Source organism: Sceloporus occidentalis, unplaced genomic scaffold, assembly GCF_023333645.1.
Source record: "Sceloporus occidentalis isolate IW3139 unplaced genomic scaffold, rSceOcc1.0.p SCAF_7, whole genome shotgun sequence".
NCBI classification, from domain to species: Eukaryota; Metazoa; Chordata; class Lepidosauria; order Squamata; family Phrynosomatidae; genus Sceloporus; species Sceloporus occidentalis.
The window spans coordinates 73,017,596-73,045,017 of NW_028316987.1; the positions used below are offsets into that span (position 1 = coordinate 73,017,596).

Here is a 27,422-nt window from a genome sequence, read left to right on the forward strand (position 1 = left end):
TCCTGCATCAAAACAATTTCCACTATAACAAAAACTGACTACGTTTTTTGATAAACCTTCACTTTGTTCCTAGCTTTAATACTGTTGTGAAAATCATACCTTTTTTTGGATAGTTCAGTTGCAATTGCTTATGTAAAATTTCTTTTTAAAAATGTATATTCTGAAGTGAATTCTGCAAGTAAGGAAACTAATCAGAAGGTTGCCAGTTGCACTGTGGATATGGATATTCTCTGATCCTTGAGATATTATGTGTTTATTCGTGTGCTTTAAATGAAATTACTGAGCAGGATTACTAGACTGCAACCCAGAAACCTGTCTGGCACTTTAAATATTCTAAGGCTACAATTGAGTGTCTATTTCCCACAACATTTTTTTGATTAGTCATCTTGTCTTGCTCATATTTTGTGGGCAGAACTAAAGCCCTGCAGGGAGGAGAGTCTGGTTTCAATGTGTGGTGGATTTGCTCTGGGTTTCAGTCCATATTTTAAAGGAGCTATCCAGAGTGGTGACCTCTATATTCAAATTAGATTCTTTTAAAATTCTTTCACTCCAGACATGTCCTTCCCTATAGGTGCCTAGCATGGTATAGTGGCTTGAGTGTTGGGCTATGACTCTGGAGACCAGAGTTCAAATCCCCCTCAGCTATGGAAACTCACAGGATGACCTTGGGCAAGTCCCAGTCTCTCAGCCTCAGAGGAAGGCAAAGGCAAATTTCCTCTGAACAAATCCTGTCAAGAAAACCCCATGATAGGGCCACCTTAGAATCATCATACATCAGAAATGACCTGAAGGCACACAATAACAAACAACATTATAATTATTATGCTGCAGTTAGTGTTTTAGCATTTTTATTTGTAGATCATAGTGCTTTGGTTGTGTTTGTTAGCCATGTAAATTTAACTGTCTTTATGTCTCCTGGTTTCTGCTGAAATAGTTTACTAGATATAAATTACTATCCACTCTCCCAGCTTTTTTTAGAAGGAGAGATTGAAGATAAGGCAAGCAATATTTGTCTGCATCATTCCCATTTTGTGGATAACATGTTGTCAGAACTGCCCAGATTTTGTTCTTCTGAGGAGTTTTCATGTGCCAACAACCAATGTATTGACATTAGCTTGGTCTGCAATTACCAAATGGACTGTGTGGATGGAAGTGATGAAGATCCAGCAGCTTGTGGTAAGTTAAATCAGTTGATAAATCATCTAATATGGTGTCAAACAGGCTAGAGGTGTAAAGATATTTCACTATAGCCAGGGATATTGAAAAGGATAATCATTTACATTTGTTGTTGTAACTACTGTCAAGCAGATTTCAACTTATGGTGACCTTATGAATGAAAGACCTTCATATCACCCTATCATCAACAGCTCTGCTCAGGTCTTACAGACTCAGGGCTGTGGCCTCTTGATTGTGTCTATCCATCTGTATTGTAGTTTTCCTCTTTTCATACTTTTCATTCTACCTTACCAAGCATTATTGCCTGTTTAGTGAGTCATATCAATTCATGTCCAAACTATGACGCTGTCAGTTTGGTCATCTTGGCCCCTAAGAAGAGATTAGGTTTGATTTGTTCTAGAGTACATTTATTTGTCTTTTTAGTAGTCCACGGTACCCACAGAACTCTTCTCCAGCACTGTATTTCAAATGAGTTGATTTTTCCCCTTTCAGCTTTCTTTGTTGTTTAACTTTCACAACCCATAGAAATGGGAAATAGGATGGCATGGACAATACTCATTTTAGTATTTAGTGATATATCTTGACATTTCAAAACCTTATCTAGTCCTTCATAGCTGCCCTTCCAAGTCCTACTCTTCTGATTTCTTGACTGAAGTCTCCATTCTAATTAATGGCTGAGCCAAGGTATGGAAACTCTTGAGCTATTTCAATGTCTTCATCTTCCACTTTAAAAATTATGTAAATAATCTGTGGCCATTAATGTTGTTTGGTTAATCTTCAGATGTAAACCTACCTTTGCACTTCCTTCCTTGACTTTTTTCAGTAATTGTTCTAGGTCTTTGCTATTTTCAGCTAGTAGTATGATATCATCTGCATATCTTAGGCGTGCTACAGACCATCCTTAAAGGATGGTCTGGCGGTGGTGCTGTTTGTGCCACCGGCAATCCGCAGCGGATATACCGCGCAGCTTGGCGGCAGCAAAAAAAAGAAGCCGCAAAAAGCGGCTTCTTTTTGTGGTGTGCCAGTGACGCCACAGTGCACCATTACGTCAAAATGGGCATCCATTAGGCGTCTGCTAGGCATCCATTACGTCAAAATGGCAGTGCCCTTGTGAACAGGGCACTGCCATTTTGTACGTTCTCCATATGTACTAGGTTTGCGGGCGTCTAAAAGAGACGCCCCAGGCAACCCTAGTACGTACGGAGTACATACAAAATGGCCTGTCTGGAGAGGGCCTTTGATTGTTGATGTTCTTTCTGCCAGTTTTCACACCTCCTTCCTCTGAGTCTAGTCCTGCTAGATGTATGATATATTCAGCATACAAGTTAAACAAATGAGGTGATAAAATGCAGTCTTGCCTCATGCCCTTGCCAACTGGAAACCATTCAGTTTCTCCATATTCTGTGTGAATTTTCTACTTTTTGTGGCTCCGTATTGAATTGGTAATAAGTGTGATCCTAGACAATCAAGGATCATGCAGTGAACAGGATGCTATAACAGTATTATTTAGGCAGTCATCACTAATGGGCTAAGTAATCATGTACTTGCAAGCAGATGAGAATGAGTACAATATAAATGTGGGAACATTTTGAAAAATGGGTTGTAAAAAAATAATAATAACCCTGAAATGTAGATGTACAGTATTAGTTTACCACTGCCAGGGTTGAAACTGTTTGAGAAGAACTGAGTCATTTTGTCATAGCTCTTTAAGGTTATTCAGAAGCCTCCTGAGAAATGTCACAGTTTACTGAAACAGTTTTGGTTCACAACCTTTTCTTCACTTAAAGTAAGAACATTCAGATTTACCACTAAATTTATTTTAGTGAAACACCAAGGAAAATTCTTATCAGGATAATTTAGAAATTCATGCCAAAAAGGATTAACACAATGTGTCTGTGGTTGGCAATACAATGGATTAATGAAATGAACTATATTTTGACATACCGTAGTTTAATCAGCATAAGTTAATGAGGAATCATAATTTAGTGGGAGAGCATGTGCAGAATCTCAGCTCACAGGTATAATGCAAAAGTATATGTTAATGTGCAGCAGTTTCATCACTGAATTATGTTTTAAATGTATTTTAAATGTATTCTAAACTGTACTCTGTATAAATACTGTTATACCTGGATTTGTTTTTAAAATTTTGGAAGCTGCTTTGAGTCTCTTGCTGGGATACAGAGTGGGGTTATTAAACAAACAAACAAACAAACAAACAAACAAACAAACAAACACAGTCTTTATGATCCTGGAGATCTATTGCCATATATAGTAGAAACTATAAATGTACTAAGCAACATTTTCAATGTTTAAAAACAGCACCATTCCATCAATCCCCCACCCCTTTCAGTTCTTTGGTAGATGTGCTTGGATAGCTGTCCTTGCTACAAAGAATTAATCTGAAAAGAAAACCAAGCATGCATTTTAAGTAGACTAAGTCTATAAACACTTATGCTACAATGTTTTTTTCTCAGTCTCAAAGGTGCTATTAGATCCCTTTGCATACTGATATTCCAGACTAATATGGCTATGTACTCATTTACACTGAAGAACGAAAGCAGTTTGACACTGCTTTAACTGCCATAGCTCAATATTATAGAATCCTGGGACTTGTAGTTTGTTGTGGCATTACAGCTCTAGGACAGAAAAGGCTGACTGTGGCGCGTTACAAAGCGCCCAAAATGGGTGTTTTGCCGGCGCCGCTGGTTGCTGCATCCAGGAACCGCAGCGGTCAAACTGCGCGGTTCCCGGACACACCAAAAAGAAGCCGCAAAAAGCGGCTTCTTTTTGGGCCCCGGAACTGGTGCCGCAAGTGGCCAATGGTGCACTCGCGATGCCACTTCTGTCGTGGGACATGCAGACGCTATGCATCCGCGATGTCAAGATGGCGGCGCCTGTGTAGAATGGGCACCGCCATTTTGTATGTCCCCAGGACGTACTAGGGTTAGGGGCGTGCGTAAAGCACGCTCTTTCCTAACCCTAGTACGTCTTGGGGACGTACTTTACGCCTGTGCGGAATGGGCCTGTCTTACTACTATAAATCCCAGAATTCCATTGCATTGAGCTATGGCAGTTAAAGCAATGTCAAACTGCATTATTTCTACAGTGCAGATGAGACTCATACTGCCATCAACTAGTGTCTCTGAATTCTACCCACAAATAATGAATTTGAATGAATGAATGAATGTATAAGAAATAAGCTATTTAATATAGGCAGGTCATTCCCTATTCTTCACTTGATTTCTTTATAATATAATTGCTTCCTTTAAATAATGACTAATACTGGGTTTGGCTTTCTTAATTTTCTTGACAGAATGGCTATGGAGTATAATAATTGACTGCTAATGATAAATATGTAAACACATCTGCATAACATATGCTTCAGTGAAGCAGTGTTGCACTATATATGTGCTCTGAGGAATATTAATATCGCAAAACAATTTTTCCCTTCTACATAGTTTGAAATTCAGATCCTTACTAAAAAATATGAGCTGCACCAGCATTTTGGTGATAGTGTCCATTTGTTGTTGTTGTTGTTGTTGTTATGAAAAATAATAATCCTGTGACTGGAAAAACTTCCTTTGTTTGAAAGTGGTTTCTTAAAAGTATACATGGTACGTTCTGGTTTGTCAGGAATATTAATCCCTAAATGTGCTAATGAGTTTTAAGATGTGAATGTTTGCAATATCCCCCCCCCTTTTTTTTTAGTGCACTCAGTCTGGCCAAAGTGAGCTTTTTTAGACTAAATCTACTACCTCAGGTGCATTTAGAGGTAGACTTTACTCTACAAAAGCTCATGCTGCCAACTTCTTTCTTTCAGTTAGTCTCAAAGGTGCTACAAGATCTCTGTACAACATACTGATTGTACAGACTAACATGGCTATGAGTGTTTTTCAAGATGTGACTATCTCCTGCCCTGGATAGATTTCAGATTGAAGAAAGGTAATTTCACTGGCCTTTTTACTTCTCTGTCCCTAGCCAACATTCACCTCACCTCTCAGGGAAAATGTCCTTTTCTGCCTTTCAGTTCTCTTTCCAAAATCACGCTGATATCATTCTTCCCTATTGTTAGATTTCAAGATGTAGCATGAAAAATGTGTTCCTTTGTGCTCAGCGGCTGGGACAACTTCTTTCCTGCTGAACCAAAACAGCAGCAAGTCCCTGTATTCTTAGCAACTGGGGTGCTTCCCTCGACCTACACAGAAGATCAGTGAGGAAGATCCAGAGCTTGGAAAGTTACTTTTAAAAAAGCAATTCACTATTTTCCTTTTCAAGTTGCCTTCAACTACTAATTACATTACAGTTTTAAATATGTTTTTTACTTCCCCGTTTCTCAGAATTAATAAACACAATTGCTTTAAAAGATGAAACATTTGAATGATTTCCATTAAGCAATATGAGGGACAAAGCACTTGAAATATGTGATATTTCTCCTCCACCATTTACTGAACCTACAGCCACATAATTAGAAAAGTAGCTTAAAAGTTACAATTACACTAGAAAAGGAGTACAATTATCCCACATTAATTTACATTTTTGATGGAATATAATTATACCGTTTGCTGTTGTTAACCACCTTTGAGTCAATCTTGATTCATGGCAACCCTGTGAATGGGACGTATCCAAGACACTCTATCCTCCACTGCTCTGTTTAGGTCCTGAAAATTCATATCCGTGACCTCTTTAGTCCATACTTCAAACATGGTCTTCCTCTCTACATCTCTCCACCTTGCCTATTATTATTGCTTTTGCAATGAGTCATGCCTTTTCATGATGTGGCCAAAGTACAACAGCCTCAGTTTTGTCATCTTGGAATTCTGGCTTGATCTGCTCTAGGACCCATTTGTCTGTTTGTTTGTTTATTTAGATTATTTATACCCCACTCTTCAGCCACAACAGCTCTCAGAGGGGTTTACAAATGATTAATTAGATGGTTCTCTTCCCTCAGGCTTACAATCTAAAAAGGAGAAGGGAAAGGCAGTGGGTAAGGGGATTAGGTCTAGCAGTTCTTCTCTCCCTCTGAGGCCTGGACCATGGCAGATGGACTGGAGGGGGGCTCTGCTTCTTAATCTAGGATAAGCCCAATGGAACTGGGCCTGCATCTCTCCCTCTGAGGCCAGATAGCACCAGAGGGACTGGAGGGGGGGCTCTGCTTCTTAGTCCAGGCCAGGCCCAATGGGACTGGGGCTGCATCTCTCCTTATGAGGCCAGATGGCACCAGTTTGTCTTTTTGGCAGTGTATGGTATCCTCAGCACTCTTCTCTAGCTCAAATTAATTGGTTTTCTTTTTATCAGCTTTTTTAACTGTTCAGCTCTCACATCCGTACATGGTAGTAGGGAAAGCAATGGCTTGTATGATTCTAACTTTCATGCTAATTTGTATATCTTTATACAATTTAGATCTTTTCTTATTATGCCACACCATTATACCATGGTGTTGTGAAAAGGCACTTTGGCATGCAGCCAAAATCTATCAGCCTCTTCCCAGTGCAGTGGACTTGGTGGCAGCACACATGACAAACCACTACTCCACACTAAATAAAGTCAATAGAGAAACAGAGAAATAAATAGAAAACTAGGAATAAAAAATTAAAAAGAAAGCCATCCTGAGGAGAGCAATAGGGCAGGGAAATGGGGTTAAAGAACAGTCTGGGAAAGAGAATGCAGCAGCATCCATGGTACCAATAGCCTCAGGAAATTATCACACTGGGAAGATCAGGGGATTAAAAAGGCATTTTTCTGGGAATGTCCCACAATTGCAGCAAATATTTTTAGATGACATCGCAATCTATGAGGACTTATCCCGGGATTTCCCTGTGAATTTTTGTTGCTGGTTCTTCCCAAAATAAGTCCTCATAGATTGTGATGCGTGTGAAAATCTTTGCCACAATCGCATGACTTTCCTGGAAAAATGCCTTTTTCATCCCCTGATTTCCCCTTGTGTTATAGTCTCCTCAGTCCTGTGATTGTAGATATGTGCGGTAAGCACTGATTCCAAACCAGTATGTAACTGGTTTCTTTCATTAACACGATCATGGCAAGAAAGGGGATTGTATGATAATCTCTTCTTATTCTTTGGTTGTATCCTAGCCTTTGTATGGCCCTTTCCCTGTATCAATGCTAAAATGCTGAAATGACACTTCTAGGGTTTCAGTTCTAGCCTTAGACTGAAATAAGTTAGCATTTTTGGTCCTTCTCTTTCCTCTTTAACCTCACCCATCACTGGACTGCAGTAGAAACTTCTCTGAATTGAGGCTCTATTCAGATGGTGAAAATAATCCAGGATAAATCCAGTTTGAAGTGTGAGCAACTGAACTCCCAGAGATGCACATAGATACAGTTTCACAGTGTGAATAACAAACCCAAAATCTGTGAGTGGGGTTATTCGCATTATTCCACTAAAAAAAAAAGACATCTGAATGACCTGAGTTCTGCACTCGGATTTATGAAGATCACTCAATCTTGGTTTGGGCTGTGGTGCAGTAGCAAAGGTCTCTATTGCTGCCTTGATAAGTACAATCAGTGAAAGGGTTTCTTTTTAATGGAAAGTTGAATGTATTCATTTATTTTTCTTTCTCTGACTACTTCCCCCAAAAGTTTCTCATATGATAATACAAAATTGTTTTCAATTTCAAATTTGTGTTAAGCTCTTTCTATTTGGATCTCATACATCTGTTCTTCTGGCAGCCAAACAGCCTTAAAGTCTGCTGTGCTGAGCCACAGGAGGGAGGAGGCCTCCAGAAATCTAGCATATGTTCTTCCATCTGTGTGGCTTACATATTTGCAAGATAAGGAGTGCAGGCAAAGAATATTATGTGTCTTTGATTATTGATCATCCCTCCTCATGTAAATCTATACTGTCATCCAAAACCAAATGTAAGATCCTTTCTGGCCTGCTTTTAGTGTTTTCTCATAAAAGCTCAGTCAAAACCCAAGTATATTTCCTTTTCTCTTACATTCCTTATAGACATCAAAATATTATGTATGGTTCATGGGCCACCCCTATAAAGATATAGGGAATTTGTTCTTGTTGTTTCTGATTTATGGTGACCCAAGGTGCCCCTATCATGGATTTGTTTATTTTTTTTGGGGGGGGGGTATTGCAAGATTTATTCAGAGTGGGTTTGACATTGTCTTCTCTGTGGCTGAGAGTATGTGACTTGCCCAAGGTCACCTAGCGAGTTTCCATGGCCAGTTGGGATTTAAAATCTGCCAGATTCCTAGTCCAACACTCAAATGGCTACACCATTGTGGCTCCATATAGGAACTGTTGTTGTTGTATGCTTTCAAGTCATTTCCAACCTAAGGTGACCCTATCATCGGGTTTTCTGGGGTTGTGACTTGCCTAAGGTGACTAATGGGGTTTCTATGGCTGAGCAGGGAATTGTTCCCTGATCTCCAGAGTCGTAGTCCAATGCTCAAACCACAACACCACACTGGTTCTCTGTATAGAAATTATACAATCACTGGTAAAGCAGACTGATGAATATTTAAAGTAAAGGAAGCTGGGTTTCTTTTAAGTACAGAAGGATGGGAGTTTGTATATTCAATGGAAAACTTGTCATGTGAGATTGATGTGGGTTTATGGGGTAGGAATGTTTTGAAATGTTAGTGGATTTCAAAATATGCTTCCTTGTAAAACCAACAGTAATTTCAACCTGTTTTCAGCACTACTGATTGGTACAGAGACATGTAAAGAAAGAAAGAAATTCATGTTCGATTGAACGCCCCTACACTTGGGGTAGCCTGTCAGACCAGAGGTTTCTCACTGCTGTTTTTGTGTTCCTACTGTAAAGGAGCTGTGTGTGCTTAAACTTGAGTGAACTGAAAACAGAAAATACTGCAGTGTTGTACTACCCTGCGTTGGTCTAATCTCCTTTTGTTCAGTTAGCCTGATTCCATATAAATTGCTTCTTGTGTGTCATTCCTGACAAATGTTGCTCTGAAAATCAGTAAACCTTTACAGCAGTCAGGGATGTATTTCTGTGTACATACCAAATTATTAGTTAGAAAACTTGTCCCTAGATTTTATTCTGATTGTTGAGCTCTTCATTATGAATAAAGACATCTTTTGTGGGCTGTAGTTGGTAACATATTATTTTTAAAGTGATTGGATGTATGGGTTCAAAGGAAATGTCTTGAATCTGAATGTAAAACACCATGGTTGTTTTCTTAAGAGGGAGACTAATTTAAATAACAATACAATAGCATTTTCAGAATATATCTTTCCATAAGGTTCTTTTTCTTAGTGCTTTTTCTTTTGCTGTCAATAGCCAATTACATTCTATGCAACTTTGAGTCTGATCTTTGTGAATGGAAAACATTAAATCCAAAGGAAGCAGAGTGGAATATAGTGAATGGACAAGCTTCTCATAATTCTGCGCTTCCTTTGAAAGATCACACAACTAACAGTGGTAAAGGTAAGTCAAGCTATGATATTTTTCTCACTGTTAAGAGGATTTTTAAAAGCATTCAGATGACTGTTTTTTGTTTTTATTTTAAGAAAGCTCTCAGACACAAAACTATGGAGATTAAATTACCCTCTTTTTGAGGGGGGCCTCCTACTGAAATAACTACAGGAGTGTAGCATTCCCAGTAGCACACACACAAAAAAAATTCTAGCTGTTGCAGTTTGTTCCAAATGGAATAGATACTGTGAGAAAGACTAATAATAAATATGGCATAGGCTTTCAAGGGAGTATTTTTTGTTGGCCACACAGACAGGGACGTAGCCAAGGGGGGGATTCTTTGGGTCCGGACCCCCCCCCTTCATTAGAAAAATGAATGGTGTGTGCTGCTGCGCCGCCGCACTCAAGCCCCATTATAATGGTGGCACTTAGTCTGGACCCCCCCCCCCCTTCCTAAAATCCTAGCTACGTCCCTGCACACAGATATACATACTGGAGAGCACAAACAGAATTTGAAGGGGGTTGGCAGACTCAGGGGTTATTCAGACAGTGAAAATAATCCAGGTAGAATCTGGGTTAATTTTGGTTGTTGATATGCATTCCAAATGTATGCAATTAAGTTTGCGGGGGGGGGGGGGGGAGCTGCCAAAAATACCACCCACTCAACCCAGGATAATCAATGTTGGATTTCCCCCCCTCAGTTTTTCTAAAAGATTAGGATTCTCAGATGTGTGAATAACTGATGTGAATAGACCTGGGATAAACCGGGATCAAACTCTGCATGGTTTGAACGTGCTTCAAATACATTTGCACCATCGACTCCATATCTGTTTGAGTGCTGATATCCATAAAAATAGGAGTTTGTTGCTCCAGTGCGATTGAGCCAATGTCCACACAGAGGAAAGGAGAATTTGTAGTTCTATTTGTTGCAGCAAATAAGTATCAGTGTCATGACCCAAAAGACTGATACAAAGGAAAGAAACATACATTCATGCATTTATACTTTTCCATAGCATAATCACCTAGCATCCTATCTTTATGTAGCCACAGTGTTACTAATTAGCAGGTCAAATTTTAAATTTTAAACAGGTCACACACTACTGTCCCATAATGATACTGCACTGCCTAGCAACTCAGAAATTGAGGAGGGCACTTTTTGGCAGAGAAGTGTGTTTTATAGCTTGTGGTGTCAATGAGACATCCAGAGTTCACAAATTCTTTACAACCCTGGAATGCATTCAAGCTGTACCAAAAATCATCTAAACTCTGGTGCCTGTTATCTATGTTGTTTTCCAGTTAGGCCTTGTAGTTTTGCTCCTCTCACCTAATCTTTGCATTCCTTTCTCTGCATCTCTTGTCAAGTGGATAATAAAAAGGTTGCCAGCTATGTCTTGAAGAACAGTAAGAAAGGACAGGGAGACACAAATACATTTTTCTGTTCTATTCTATTAGCATGATATTTCCAGACTGATTCCTCTTACTTGTTTCTCATGCTCCCAGTATACCATATCAACATGTGTGAACAATTGAACTTGCAGAGATGTGCATAGATGTAGTTTCATATTATGAACAACAAACCTGGAATGTATGAGTGAGATTGCTCACATAGGCAATAGGAGCAACTTTTGGATGGTTCAGGGGCATGACATGGTGGCATGCAGATGATGCATGCCCCCAAAGCATCCAAAAGCTGCTCTGAGGCCACCTAAAGTGGCCTGAAGCTGTTGGCCATCTACTCCCTGCCTGTGGCCCATTTGGGACTGGTTGCAGCGGTCCCCAACCAATCATGGGGCAATTGTGGGTTGAGCTGCCAGACGATGCTCCTTCATGACCATCTGCTTCGTCCCAAAGTCTTACTAGAAAACAGCAATTTGTGAACAACCCTTCAGTAACCCAACTCTTTTAATGTTGCATAAGGCAGGTGAGGGGAAAACGTAGCCAAGGATATGGAAGGGTATTAGTGTTCTAGAATCTTGGCTATGTTCCCCTCCACACCTTCCTGATGTCTCTTGGAGATGGGCCAGAAGGATCTTCCCCCACTACTTATGCAAAAGATCTGGCAGTGGGGAAGAAAATTATTAAATACATTCTCCTTTGTGGGAACAAATAACAGAGGACATTCCTATTTTGGATTAACATTTTAAGTCCACCTATCAATTATCTATCTATCTATCTATCTATCTATCTATCTATCTATCTATCTATCTATCTATCTATCGATCTATCGGGTGCTCTTAAAGATTGGTCTAAAAAAGTGTGGCCTTTTCTCTCAATTTAGCTTTTTGTTGGGTGCTGTCCTCTCCATGTTTACTTGTTCCATTCTTTTTAGCCCTGGTGGAGCAGTGATTAAATGCATGTACTTCAGCCACTCACTCATAAACCACAACGTTGCAAGTTCAGTACCAACCAGGGGCTCAGGGTCAACTCAGCCTGGCATCCTTCCAAGGTTGCTAAAATGAATACCCAACTTGTTTGGGGCAATTGGCTTACACATTGTAAACCCCTTAGGGAGTGCTTAAGTGTACTGATAAGCGGTATAGAAATGTACTTGCTATTGCTATTGATGTTGCTATTACTATTAGAGGCTGTTTTCAGCAGTTTCTTGGATCTATGCTAGGGCTTTTCTAGAGGTATTTTAGCAATAACAATAGAAAGTACATTTCTATACCGCTTATCACTGCACTTAAGCACTCCCTAAGCAGTTAACAATGTGTACACTAATTTCCAAACTAGGACATAGAGGCTTGACAGACTACCCCTTAGGAGTGGCCTGCAGCTGCCCCTTTTAGCACCAGATGGGGTCTGCAGCAACTACATGCCGTGGCCCAATCTCACTTTTCTGTGGCACAAAAAGAAGCCGTAAAAAGCTGGAAAGGGCGCCAACGCTGGCACACAGCTTTTCCATGCTCCTTTGGTACTGTGTCATGCCGGCCTGGGGGCGGACTCAGGACATGCATCATGTGGACCCCATGCCCCAACTCCACCTCCAGGACAGCTTTAATGGTTGGTCTGTACAGCCCCTTAATTTGCTGTGGTGGTCTGATGACTTCAACAATTGTTTTCCTCCTCCCTGATTTCAAAGAGATTAAAAAACAGCAACAACTCAGAGTTCTATTGTTATAGTGGGGAAAAATAATATCACTATTCCACTGATACACTGTTGCAGTACAATTTTAAATTTTAAAAAAGAGAGAAAGGAGGATTTTTTTTGTTTGGTTAAAGAGAAATCTTGAGGGTGGGGGTAAAATGTTGCAGCTGGTGTTGGAAAATGGCAGAAAATAGTCTGAGACAACAGAAATACCATTTAGATATTTTTGTAAAAATACAGCAACCCCAATACATTTATCCCGCCTGGAGGAATCCAAATACACACACATACAGAGAAAGAGAGAGATGTAAATCTTCACCTATTTTGTCTTCACATGCAAGGATGAAAGATTTCCATTATTTTCATCCTGCTTTTGGACAAAACAAATATTTTTGTCCCATATTCTCTGAACGTTTGCACATATTCTAAGGAATTATTCTGATCAGGAAAATACATTTTTTCCTGCACAAACCCTCACATTTTTTGTTAAAATTTTTATTTTGTTCAAGAAACATTTTTTTCGGTGCAGATAACCTATTTTATCTGATTAAACTGTGGGTTTTATGTGGTAAAATAATATATTTTTGAGGAGAATAATTCATGAGAATACATCAGGAAGTCCAAACAGCAAGAGAAAATTATGCAAAAATCTCACTGCTCCATTATTATTCCTGATTTTGGTTTCTCAAGTGTCAGAAAACCCTTTTCATGACAGGGAAAGGAATAGAACAATTATTCTTTCCAAAACTAGTGTTTTTGTAATTTGCCTTTCTGCAAATTGCAAATCAGTCTGTTCTGATTACCTGAATATTTTAGGGGTTATCTGCACATTTTGTTTTGCAGTGTGACTATGCAAATAATCTCTCTCACTCATTCATTCCTGATTTGTTGTTCACCCTATTTTTTTTTTTTTTATTGGAACCACATCTCTATGTGTTCTTGTGTCAGCACTGCAAATAAAGGTGGAGTTGATGATGTGGATGTATTTGAAACATGTTCAAGATGTGCAGAGTTTTATCTCAGTTTATCCCGGGTCTATCCTTATTGGTTATTCACACAGCCAACAATGCGAACCTTTCAGGAAAACTAAAAACAAACAAACAAACAAACAAAAACCTGAGAATTATCTGAGGTTTTGTGAGGTTTTTTCGCAGGCCCCCCCCAACTTAATCGGATGCATTGAAAATTCATGTTGAACCCATGTTCTGTCGGGACTATTTCCACTGTCTGAATACATGTCTTTGCCATGTTGTCCCCTAGAGACAAACATGGCAAAGAACACTCGTGATGCAAATTTAATAGGCCCTGACATTATTTATTTTGGGTAATGTGAGAGATGGTAGTAGACTCTCAAGCAGAGTAATCAAATTGGCAAGCCACAAGCTGAACAATAGCCAGTCTTATACTCACTCAGCATAGGGGCTAGCAGAGAAGAGCCATGTGCAAAAACATATAAAAGTAGCTATAGTAACCATTAATTTGTTCAGAATTAAATATCTTGTCATGCCGGCCTGGGGGCGGACTCAGGGACTCCACATCATGTGGACCCCATGTCCCAACTCCACCTCCAGCCCAAACAGACTGGCCAAAATAAAGCTGCTTCGGGACACTTTGGAAGTAAGCTGTTTAAATTATGTATGTGTCATAAGAGTCTGAACGCCACACCAAAGCCATGCTGCAGTCCTAAGGACTGGAGTGCAGCTTTGCCACAGCTTCTGACCTCTTAAGATGCAAGTATCATTTAAACAGAATACCTCCAAAGTAACCTGAAGCAGCTTTATTTTGGCCTGTCTGTTTGGGCTCATAGGTGAGAGACAGAGATAAGAAAATAGAAATGGTTGTAGGAAAAAGGCGGAGAGGTAAAGCACAAGTCCCAGGGAAGTTTGCAAAAATGTAAAATACCAGTTAGGATGTAAGGTTTGCTACAGTTTATGCACACATAGTGGCTTTGGACTTACTAGCTCATGTATTTACTTACTTACTTACAGTATTTTTTCCTACTTTATATAATAATATTGCTAGGCAGCTTACAACAAAATATCTGATATTAATAAGTGAGACTTAGACTTCTATGAAAGCCTATAATTGTCTCCTTCTCTGTGTTTAAAAAACAAACAACAAAAACCCTAGTGCTAAACCACTGACATCTAAAATGCTCTGCTGTCAAGATTCTCAAAGATTTTATCTCTCCTAGCTAGAGTTTGTCTGTGGTGGTTCAGATCCAAAGGTTGATGGTTTGGCAGTCATCAGATTAGATCTGTCATCAGATTAGATTTTTAATTAAGCTTTCATTCTTACTAACATAAACAATGTCAAGCCTGTAAACCGCTTGAGAAAAAATAAATACACCTTCTGGCAATGGCTTTCATGCTTTGTGGATTGTTAAGGTGCAAAATGGCTGCTGCATGGCTGAAAACAGACAAATGGCTGTGTTCAGATAATTCCGTCTCCATTTTGTAGGTCAAGAGATGAATGAGCCATTTATTTACACAAACAGCCACATCACTTTTTGCTTCAGGCCTGAGCAATTAAACAGGAAACATCTAAGCAACACCGTTTCCTGGTTTTAGACGAGGGATGGGCAGCTTATTAGAGTTATATCATCGATACCATTGCTTAAATGTTTTTGCCACCAAATGGCAAATTTACCGTCTAGAGGTGCAGCTTGCTATTTAAATATACCTCTCCAGCCTGTTTTAGGTGTATTTAAAACAAAACAAAGGGTGAAATGCTGGAGGAATATCAAGAATGTCTAAATAGGGAGTCGAAATGCATTGGCGGTCCACGGGGCCACATGCATATTTCAGATCCCTGTTAGATTATCGTTTGGAACAAACCAAGATATAAATCCAGCTCCAAACCACGGTTTGCTGACTTGCTCTCAAGTGCATAACCATAGTTTGTAGGCTTTAATGTAATGAGAAATTGCAATCATTTACTCTTTTTGCATTTTTTTACCAGGTCTCCCACCTCCCCACAGTTATGTTTTCCCTTCCGTTCTTGTTGTTATCTGCTTTCCAGTTGACCTCATTTCATGGTGACCCTGTGAATGAGACATCTCCAAGCCCCCTATCCTCTATTCTCTGCTCATGGGAGGTCATGGGCATGAGTCTGTAAAACCTAAGCAGCTCAGTGGAAGACAAGGAGTCTTGGAGATGTCTCATCCACAGGATCTCCATGAATTGAGGTTGACTTGAGGGCAGTAAACAACAGCAATCCAAACATTTATGATTAATGTCAAAAATTAGTGTAAAAATGAACAGATAACCTAGAAGTACAAACCAGAAATGACTTCCAGTCACTTGCATTTTGGGAAAATGTTCAGGCTAAAATGAGATTTTGTAGCCCACCCCACTGGGCAAACAATAAGAGACTGTGCTTCAGCTATTAGGCATAACATTTATTCATATCATTTCCTGTTTGTTGGTCTTAGCCACCCTCTTTTTTTCCTGTATCAGTTAAGCTGAAGTTAGGGTGGGTTTTGTCTGACCTCCATTATATATATATGTGTGTGTGTGTATTCTTTGTGTCTGAAGAACATGTTATGGAGTTTATCACAATGAGATATTATGAATCCTGTGTAAGTAAGCCTACTTCACATGTTTTCGTAAAGAGTGACCATGTGTTATCCTTCTGCAAAATGCTTTGTGTGTAGTGTGGTGGCATGGGACTGGGTGGTGCTGACCTTCTGCATGTAGCTGCTGGTTAATAATAATAATAATAATAATAATAATAATAATAATAATAATAATTTATTTGTGTTTCCCCGCCTCTCCCAAAGGATCAAAGCGGGGTTACAGACTACTAAAATCAATACATACAATGCAATGCAATACACTATAAAAACCCAACATGGTACATCTATACAAACATCAGTAAAATACAACAGTCCAACAGCATCCAACGTCCAGGGGTAAGGTTGCTCTGTTTATGAGAAATACTACTGTATTTCACATCCACCAACAAAATTAGTCTCATCAAGGTTGCTCATCCCTGTAGTAGCGTAGCAATATGCAAAGGAGAACTAAGGGACAAAACAGAGTGTCTTTGGGTGGCATGGGGGCATGCGTTTAGATGACACATGCCCCATGCCATTCTCAAGCCACACCACCCACCTGACCAGATGGCAGGCAGCATTGTGGTGCTCAGGCAGCACGGCATTTATATGCCGCATGGCACAGGAATACCAAAAAGGTGCCACTTCGGTGGAAAGAGTGACTTTTTTCCACCCCAAAACAGAGTGGCCTTTTGCCACTTCTTTTTGGGCTGGAAAAATGCTGGACTGGCAAAAATGCCACAGCCCCTATCCAGCGGTCAAAGGAGTGATGTCAAGCCACCTCTTTAGGGCCATCTGTACCAGCCGTAAAGTTCTCATAGTTTCAACAGTTCTACTACTTTGAGAGGGGTTACTCTGTTAGTCTTTTGCAACAAAAGCAACAAAGAGTCTTGTGGCACTTTAAAATATAAGAAGTTTTATTTGCCATAAACTTTTGTAGACTGCAGCCTGAAGAAGTGAAACATAATCCATGAAAATTTATGCTAAATAAAACATATTACTGTATTCTTTAATGTGCCACTACATTTTTGACTGAAATTTCTTTGAAGACTATTAAGATCAGAATTATGTGATATGGTCTACTCAGTTTTACCACCAAGAAGACTTGGAGAATCTGTTTTAATTAACGGAAAGCACATTTTTTCATGATATGGAATTTCATTCCTTCTTCATTAGACTTACACAGTTCTGAAGCTGCTGTTGCTGGTAATTACACACACAGAGAGACACACACACAAGTTGTAAGATAGGAATTGTTTCCTTTACTCAATAAAATTGATTGTGTCCTTGCCTCATTAATTTAATTCATAGTTTACAACACTATGTAAGGCAGTGAAAACATACCTTTTTGTGTTCCCAACTGAAACCTGTTTCTTTATAATTTACACTGCTATTTTCTATGTTTGAAAACCAGCTGTGTGTTGACATTGAGAGACTGGCAATGAAAAGAAGAGGTATTGCCAGCATAGATAAGTGTTTAAACAATAAATATAAGGCTGCATCTGAACTGCAGAAATAATGCAATTTGACACCATTTTAACTGCTATGGAATTCTGGGATTTGTGGTTTGATGTGGTACCAGAGCAATTTGACAAAGAAGGTCAAATATCTCACTAAACTACAAATCCTAAAATTCCATAATATGGAGCTTTGGCAGTTAAAGTGATGTTAAACTGCTTTATTTCCGCAGTACAGACAAAGCCTAAGTGATCTCTTTGAAGAATGAATATGGTAGTGGAATATTAAATCCAATGTTATTCCCAATTATAGTAGATCTGTTGAAATGAACAGGGGTGTATCCACACAACACAGTTACAGTACTTTGATACCACTTTACCTGTCATAGATCTGTCCTATGAAATTCTAGGATCTGTTATTTGGTTTGGAACATAGACTTCTCTACTCGAGAACTCTATTGGTATACAGTGCGCCTGTGTCACATGCTGAAAGCTGCATGATGGAAGTTACAATGGTGCGCAGACCATACATGAGCCCCATTATTTCCAATAGGGCTTGAGCATATGCATAATTTGCCTTATGTGGAGGGCTCCAGAATGGATCCCCTGCGTAAGGCAAAGGGTGCACTGTACTTGAAAGGAATGTAGTAGAGAATCCTGAGTGCTCACCAGACTACAAAAACCAGGATTCCATAGGAAAGAGCCATGGCAATTAAAGTGGTATCAAGCAGCTATCACTGTGCAGAATGAATACATCCTAGAAATGGTTAGTCACCACTTCCATAGGTTCCAGTGTTGATTTCAACCAGTCTAATTGGGAGTAATATTGGAGACAGCTCTTTATTTAGGTATGAATCAGCATATACTGTAGTTTTTAGACACCTTAACATGGAAAAACCAATTTACAGAAGCCATGATTGGTTCTCTGATTGTTGTTGTTGTTGTTGTTGTTGTTGTTATTTAAAAAGGCATTCAACCATACAAATATATGATGTGGTGTGGGAAAAGAATTGGAATAGAGTTATGATTTTAGGTGGAGTGGGCTTAATAGTCCACATTCTAGATATCAGCCTGAATACTGTGAATGATCTTAGCCATAGTATATTGCAGAGGAGAAGATTCATGAACCATAATTTGAAACTGGTTTGTTTAAGTAAACCTGAATTAGGATGTAATTTATCCATGTTCACAAATAATGATTAAGTATAGTTACTTAAAAACTAAATAATTGGTTCCCCCCCGCCCCCAGCTACCCTGAGTTATCACTCAGGCTTATTCTCATGATAACAGAAAGGATAAACCACGATTCATGTTTTAATGAGATCCACAGTGAGGCCATAATGATACTATTATGTCTGAATATGTTCATTTGGAAGGTATTGTATTATGAACAGTATGGGGAAGAAGGACGCTTTGGAAGAAAAAAATCCAGCAGTGCACCTAAAAAAAGTATTAACAGAATGTCATTGATGAAATACCTGCTTTAAACACCCTAATTTTAAAATTTCAGGAAATTTTATTTATGTAACTGGTTTACCCGAGACGAACACAAAGCCTGTTGTTACTCACTTCAGCAGTCCAGTATTTACAAAACTGTCCAGCAATGCAACACATTGTAAGGTAACTTTCTGACATTTTGTTGGCTTCCTTTGTAATAAGTAATTATTTGTCATTTTTGGTCAGTTGAATGGACAGGCATCATCTGAGGCCTGCAGATGTTGTTGGGTTACAACTCCCATTAACCCCTGACAGCATGGCCAGTGATCAGGAAACATGGCAGTTCAACAACATCTGGAGGCTCACAAATTCTCCAACAGTATTCTTCAGAACTTGAATATAGTGATACATTGGCATCAATATCCTTGTTATCAGTGACAGAAAAAGAGGGACAATTAGCTTACTTGCTGTTCACCGCTATGATCTTTGGAATAGCGGTGTATAAATAAAAATACAAACAAAACAAACAATAAAAAGGGAACAATATAGTTTTCAAGAGCAGCCTGAACCTGTGAGTTCAGACTGCTAGTATTCTAAAGGATACCAAAGAAATTGGCGCAGAGAGACCATGTTATTTGCAAATTCCAGGATCACTGATGAGTTATAATGTTTAATAATGTTACTAACTATTCCTACACTACAATCCAGCAGAGTAATCTGTGCACTTAAATATGTTAATAACAATGGGTTTAAGTGTGCAGCAGGGCAGGAATCAATGTGAAGGTGAAGCAGTGGAGACCTTGCTTTATGAGGCCATAAGAGATGGGACACAAATGGGACAAACTGTAGTTCTGAGTGGGGGTGGGTTGTGACATGAAATTTTACCTTTTAAAAATAGTCTACCTTTCTTTCACCTTGTAGCCGGGCTCCTCCAAGCTGAACAATAACCTGCTCCCTCACTTTGATTGATTTATATTTCTTCTTTCTCTCCAAAATGGAATACAAGTGATTCCTGCCAGTAGGAGTCAGTAGGATAGTACCTTGGGGGAAGGTGAAACAGGTGACAGGGAGTATTAACCAGAGCAAGATTTTTTTGCATTTTATGACTTTTGGTGAAATGCTTGTATGGCCGTTCCCCCCTCCCCCCAAAAAAACCCAAACAACTTTGCACAGAGAATGCTTTTGTTCACAAACAAATTTTCATACAGAAGATCTAAAATGTAAAAAAAAAAAAAATAACATTCAGAAATATTCAAAACCTCTCCTTATCTTACTTTGAAGGGGAAAAAAAGTTTTGATTTCTCCATTCTTCAGTGTGAAAACATAACTATCAAGGATGTAAAAGCATCTTACCTTCTCCGTTTTCCTCTTTCAAAGAGGAGATTATACAAAAGAAATTGTCAACAAAAATTACAGAATTAGGCTTCTACCCATTCTTCTGTTATCCTAATGTGTATTCTGTATAGAATAAATATTATTTTGCTGCTATTTTAAATACCAGTTTCTATTGATGTTATCAGTTTAGGCGCTCTGGCAAAATCTGAGCATTTTAATAATCATTCCCAAGTTATTGTGGGTTGGGATCAGTGGGATCTCACTTTAACCAGGCAGGACCTGAGAGTATTCCACAGATTTTTAAGTATTGGGCCATAAACTTGAAAAGCCCAACTGATTTTTCTCATCTCAAGAGCATACTGTAATTTAGCAATTTGCCATTATACTCAATTTACACTCAACAGGCAAATCATTATATGATTCTACAGATTGAAACTGGAGAGATCCTTCTTGGTAGCTGCTATGGTATGAAACTCCCTTCCCCGGGAGATCCGGTTGACCTCCTGCATGCTGTCTTTCTGCTGGCAGGCAAAGACCTTTTATTTAGGGAGGCATATGATTTTCAATATGTTGCAGCAGATGGAGCTTTTAACAGGGAGTGAAGTATTGTTTCTATTTTAAGTGTGTTCTTAAACTTTTTTTTGGCTTGTGATTTTTTTAAAAAATTGGACTCTGATTTAATCATGTTTTTAATTTTTGTAGATATCATTGGATCATGATTTGTTTGGGTTTAGCTGCCAGTGGTCTAGCTATTTTATTGTACTAATGTTAGCATTTTATTGACTATATTTTTATACTGTGTTGTATTATTTTATTGATGTAATCCTGCCTCGATCCGCAGGGAGGGGCGGGAAATATAAATTATTATTATTATTATTATTATTATTATTATTATTACTTTCTTTCATGTTAATAGTTGTACCACACTTTTAAGTGTTGTAAATTGCCCTGAATCCTGTGCTGGGAGAAATGTGGGATAGAAATTAATTAAATAAATAAGCCCTACCAGTGGACCATCAGATGTTAGGTAATTGTACATACAACCTTTAAGCCTTGCATTACACAACTGAAAATTTCGGTGTTATATATTACATATTATACAATACATACAGAATTATATAAAAAAAACCCATCATGGGATTTTCTTGGCAAGTTTCTTTAGAGGGTGTTTGCCATTGCCATCGCTTGAGGCTAAGAAAGTGCAACTTGCTCAAGGTCACCCAATGGGTTTACATGGCTGAACCAGGATTCAAACCCTGGTCTCCAGAGTCGTAGTCCAATGCTCAAACCATTACACCACACTGGCCTGAGTAAAAGCTATTGTCATCTTAATATTTAGCAAATCTACCTGGTACCTTGGCAGTAATATATCTGAAACAATGAATGAGATATAAAAGTTATTAGACTGACAATCCTTAATCCCTGCTGTCTGGGATTGTATGTCTATATCTTTGAGCATCGGCACTAAAATTAATTTAACTTGATCATATTCTTGAGCTAAAAGAATAGAAGTGGGAAACACCAAATTCATCTTAACCAATTGCATTTTTTGCTTCCATGGGTTTGGGCCCATATCTTCTAGTACTTTACCATCAAGAAGAGTTCTGTAAGCCAATCTGGTGCTTGCAATTTGGTAACCAGAGCATTACATTGGAACCAATGTGTGCTTACCAAAGTACCTTGTGTTCATCGCTTTCAACTGTTCCATGTAAGACTGGCATCTTAGGCATTTTTGAAGGCTGGCAGGATTGACCTAATTTCATTTTTATTTTTTTCCCAACAGATGCATTTTTGGTATCAGTTGTCTCAGGATTCCCAGCTGAGGGTCTTCCTTAGAACTCCTGCTAATGGGTATTTGCAAAGCTTAAACAACCAATCTTTCAAGAACACAATGCAATGGACAAATGCAGAGGTCCATATAAGAAACACCACTGGGGAAATAGAGGGACCTTTTCAGGTGGGTACATTAGAAGTGTCATGTATATGCAAGTAATTATTTCACACTGATATTTTTCACTACAAATAAACTTTAGCATATGAGTTCTATTAAACAACAACAACAATAGCAATGTATGAAAAGAAGGGGAAAAACCCCAAGTCTTGTGACATCTTTAAGTTCAACCAGTTTGTTACTTTAGAATCCTTCATGGACTATATCCACTTATTTAGATGTACTTCTTCATGGCATAAAATTCAGTTAAGTTGATGCTACAGTTTACATGGCTGTATGGCTGCTGGGAACATACAGTAATGAAAAATGCATGCTATGACATTGCATGCTTTCTTGTTCTGCAAATGGCAGCCAAAGTGAAATTGAATAATCAAAGAGAATGCATCAATGTACTATCAAGGTATAGATTAGTGAGCACCAGTTGTACATGTAGCTCCAATCATAGGTATGAGCATGTCATTTTCAAGCAATTAGTTGATAGAATTGTAAGTTCACAGCATAGCCCTAAACATGTTCACTCAGAGATAGACTGCGATGTGTTCAGTGTGAATTGTTAGAAACTCTGTTTTGAATCACAGCTTCTGACTTTGTTTTGAACCTCGGTTATGAAGATTTTTTTTTAAATAATAGCATAATATAATGATGTGATTATTATTCCTGAGAATACAATCTAAAATAAATAATAAAATAAATAAAAAGATTTGGAACTTGAGAAATCAGTATCTCTGTTGTATGCTAGAGAGCAGTTATCTTTATTTAAAAAAGAGGCCAGTGCAAGTGATATTTCTCCAACTAGATTTAAATTATTGAAAAGATGTGTGTATACATGTATAATCTTACATTTAATAGGGTTATTTCATTGGCATCACAGATAATACTACAAGCCATTGTTCAAACAGAAAAGTCTGTTGTTGCTGTGGATGACATCAGTATAACAAAGTCATGTAAGATTAATATATCATTTTCAAGTACCTATCAAGAAGGTAAGAGCAATTTAAAAAAAATTAGTATGGTGTGTTTGTTGTGTTGAAATAATTTTCTTCATTTGATTAACAAAGAAACATTAACAAAAATACCTGACTCAGGGTAAAGAAAAATATCAAGGGTGCACAAAAATATATTAAAATAGTCTGTATGACTATATATAAAATATACAAAAGTACTTTTTTTAACTATAACAAAAATATCTAAAAATACCCTACTCAGGCTATTTAATTCCAACTGTCTAGCCCAGTTATTGCCTCCACATTCATACACTAATCAAAGCTGTTGGGCCTCATTAATTCCTCCAAAATACTATTTTGCACAATATATAATCTTTTAAATCTGTTTCTAACTCTTTATGAAAGTTAGTATGTTTGTAGAAAACTGTTTAAATTGTTTTAATGTTGTTTGTAAGTTGTTCTGATAGCTTTTGATAATACAACAACAACTTTGACTGGCAGTGGCTCTCCAAGGATTTAATGCAGATGTCTTTCTCATCTGAACTGGCAATGCCAGGTATTGCACCTTGTGACCATCTGTACCATAAAGCAAGTGCCCTGCCATAATCAAGAGTGACCAGTAGCCTCTTTCCTTTCTCAGAACATGAGAGATATTGTTCTATATATGATACTCTTTTCTACCTGCTGAGTCTTGAAAAACAACATCCTGCAACTTTTTTTTTTTTGAAGGAGAAGCAAAAATAGAAACCACTGATTCCTCATCTCTTTATTGTCCACTGGGATCCTTGCCATGTAAGGATGGAAAATGTATTTCATCTGACAAGTTCTGTGATTTCACACCTGATTGCCCAGATGGCAGTGATGAAGCCATGTGCTGTAAGTAAAAAACACATTGATTTGTAATTCCTGCTTAAGGGTCTTTAAATGCACCCATCAATAGTCTCATGGCTTAGTTTCTGTTATTTCATTAGCCGCTTCAGTTAATTAAGACAACTGCTCAGAAGGTGAAACACTTTGCCTGAGAGTCTCTATTGATATGTTGATATAATTTCAAGATACTTCTCAGATTAAAAATAGAATGAAAATGATCTGTCAGAGTAAGAGGATCATAATTAGAAAGAAATTGATATTTAGAGCCTAATTTTTCAAAATGAGGAATTCAGCTTTATTTTCTTAGGTATGTTCATGAAACACATATGGTTAGGTGTCTTTGCAATCCCTTCCCTAGGCATATCCCTACCCTTGAGCATCTGTTCTGGAGGACTAGGAAGATCCCAAGGATAGTACAGCGGGCTCTTGGTATCTGCTGGAGATTGGTTCCAGCCCCCACCCCTGCCCTGTGGACACCAAAATCTGTGGATGCTTTAGTAAGTGGTGACACCAGGGAGTGCGGGTAGTACAGATTGCAGCAGGTGACACTGTAAGCGGGTGGTGGTATCACTGCTTCCTCAAACATTTGCCTTTTGACAGAAATGGGTTGTGGTGTTCCCCTGAGTCCCTTTAAAATGCTGAAGTGATGGTTTCAGTAGGGCAAAGCTCAGTGGAGGGAGAAAGGAGAAGCCCAGATTAAAAAAATAAATAAATTTTTACAGCTTTTACAGTTTTTACAATTTTGCATTTTAAAAATTATTTTAAAATAATTTATGCAGGGGGTCCGGAATGGATCCCCTGCATAAAGGGAATTCTGCCTATGCTCAAGCTCCATTTAAATGAATGGGGCTCGTGCACGCGGCGGCACAGCAGCGCGGTGGCACACGAGCACCATGGGCATGTGCCCCATTATTCCTTATGGGACGTGCTGCCCCTTCTCCCAGTGGATGCACTGTATGCACATGTCAATGCATTTAGGCTGTGCATATGATATCCTAACTTTAAAGTATAATTTTAATTTTTCCAGTTGTATGTCACAACTCTTTTCATTACATTCAGTAATATATGGGAATTAGAATTTATGAGTAATATTAATACAAAAAAAATTACTAAGGATTCTGTGTGGTGTAGTATGGAAGGAGGTCAATGGAGGGGGGAGGTCAGACCATGAGTTCTTGCACTGGGTGACGCCAACCTTATTCGTGCCACTGTCTCAAGCCCTATTATGTCTGATAGGATAGTAAAATGGTATCCCTTATATAAAATGGCAAATTTAAAGTTTGCTTATTGGAATTTTTAAATAATATTTTCAAGCTATGGATGGTTGAATCCCTGGATGCAGAATCTTTGGATATGGAGGGCCAGCTGTATAGGCGATGGTATGAATATTGCACATGTAAGGGGCAACTGCTGAAAGTTGGTTCCTTGACTCATAACAAGGAGGAAGGAAGGGAGAAAAAACATAGAAATGTGGTAACACCTCAAAGACTAACTGATGTTTATAAACCCATTTCTTCAGATGGGTATTATCAGGGGTATTAAGACCTTAGGTATGAAGTATATTCATACAGTTGTGGGAGTGGAATAGAATGTAATAGGATCCAGTATGATGCAAATTATGTCCCTTGACCTAAATTTTGAAAATGTGAAGATATACAGATCTTATAGCTTTCAACAGTTAGTGCTGATGTATGAAAACAATAAATCTGCTTACTAAAAGTAAGTTTCCCTGTGTTCAAACTCTCTCTCAGAAGATTCTTTTTGTTGTATGTGCTGCAGCAAGGACTCTTGTATTGATATATAAATGCCTTTGTTCATACCTCTGCTAAGGGGTTAGAATTTGTGAATATAATTCAATTCAGCTCCTTCTCTTTCTAGGTTTCCTTTGCAATTTCCTTGTTCAGGTACTGCAACCTGTAAATCCCTTACTATGTATCCAGGAAGATTGAAATGTTCTGCAACTGTTTTTTTGGGGATTTCCATTTCTAATGTCAGATTTGTGTCCATTAATCTTCTTATTTCAAGACTGCCCTGTTTATCCAAGGTAGAGCCTAAAGGGGTATCACTTCCATAGGATAGCATAAGTCACATGGGAGGAAGATCAAGTAAATGCAGCTCTGATATTGTGGATGATATTTTGGCCTCTGAAATATTGCTTTCAGGATAGATGTGGGGACAGAGTTGGCATCTTTGTTTGTAGCAGGTCTTGTCTTTGTATTACCATCCATGCTATATATCATATTGTGAACTTGTTCAGGACTTACATTTACAGACAAATCTTCTGGGTCCAAGCCACTCCCATAAACACAAAAAGCTGTTAGAGGGACAACGTGATGTAAACTAATGGGGAAAAAAATCTATATTTCAGCTGCTAAATGTGACTTTGAAAATGGCAGCTGTGGCTGGCTGGAGATGGCTAGTGGTGATGCATTTGACTGGGTAAGGAGCTCCAGAAATAGTCTATCTCCTGTGTTCCAGAAACAAGCTCCACCAGCAGATCACACCTATAACCAATCTGAAGGTAAGACAAGGAGTGCTGGATGGCTGGGTTTGAAAGTTACCATAATTTTAACATTTGAGAATGCCCTAAGACAGGTATGGGGAATCTCTGAGTTGAAGACCTAATCTGGTCCATGGGAAAATACCATGCACCCTTGGGCTGCATCTGCACAGCAGAAATAATGCTGTTAGATACTGCTTTAACTATCATGGCTCAATACTATAGCATTTTAGGATTTGTAATTTGATGTGGCACCAGAACTCTTTGGTGGAGAAGGCAAAATGTCTAAAAAAACCTACAAATTGCAGAATTCTATAGCGTTGGGCCATGGCAGTGAAAGCAGTATCAAACTGCATTATTTTTGCAGTGCAGATGCAGCCCTTGTCTCTGATAAATGATCAGAGATAAAGATTTTCTTCCCTGTTCTGCAAGGCTATGCTGAGGTTTTTAAAACACCTCAACTATAGTCAATGGTGAGACGAGCTGACACTTCATTTTCAATACTGCACCTGCCCTGAAAAGTTTGTTCTCCCTACTACTGTTTAGCTTTTTAAAAAGCCTTTATTGGTGCCGTCAATAGATACTTTCTAAAAACTAAGCCAAAAAGTATAGTACAGTAATGGTGAAGGTGGACCTCTGTTAGAGAGGAAAGTGCTAACCCTACCTAACATTGTGGATTCTCTGGAAAAACCCACTGTCA

General features: G+C 38.6%; 1 protein-coding gene across 1 annotated transcript in view; it reads left to right on the forward strand.

The window, feature by feature from the left end:
* Positions 1-1,133: 1,133 nt before the first annotated feature.
* The window catches only part of MALRD1 (MAM and LDL receptor class A domain containing 1), a 281,268-nt gene continuing 254,979 nt past the window's right edge, over positions 1,134-27,422 (forward strand). Inside the window, exons 1-7 of the mRNA XM_089531427.1 lie at positions 1,134-1,176; positions 9,450-9,596; positions 19,196-19,305; positions 22,241-22,414; positions 23,280-23,391; positions 24,082-24,228; positions 26,591-26,743. Of these exons, the coding sequence (XP_089387553.1) occupies positions 1,134-1,176; positions 9,450-9,596; positions 19,196-19,305; positions 22,241-22,414; positions 23,280-23,391; positions 24,082-24,228; positions 26,591-26,743 (886 nt within the window). The remainder of the gene's footprint in view (positions 1,177-9,449; positions 9,597-19,195; positions 19,306-22,240; positions 22,415-23,279; positions 23,392-24,081; positions 24,229-26,590; positions 26,744-27,422) is intronic.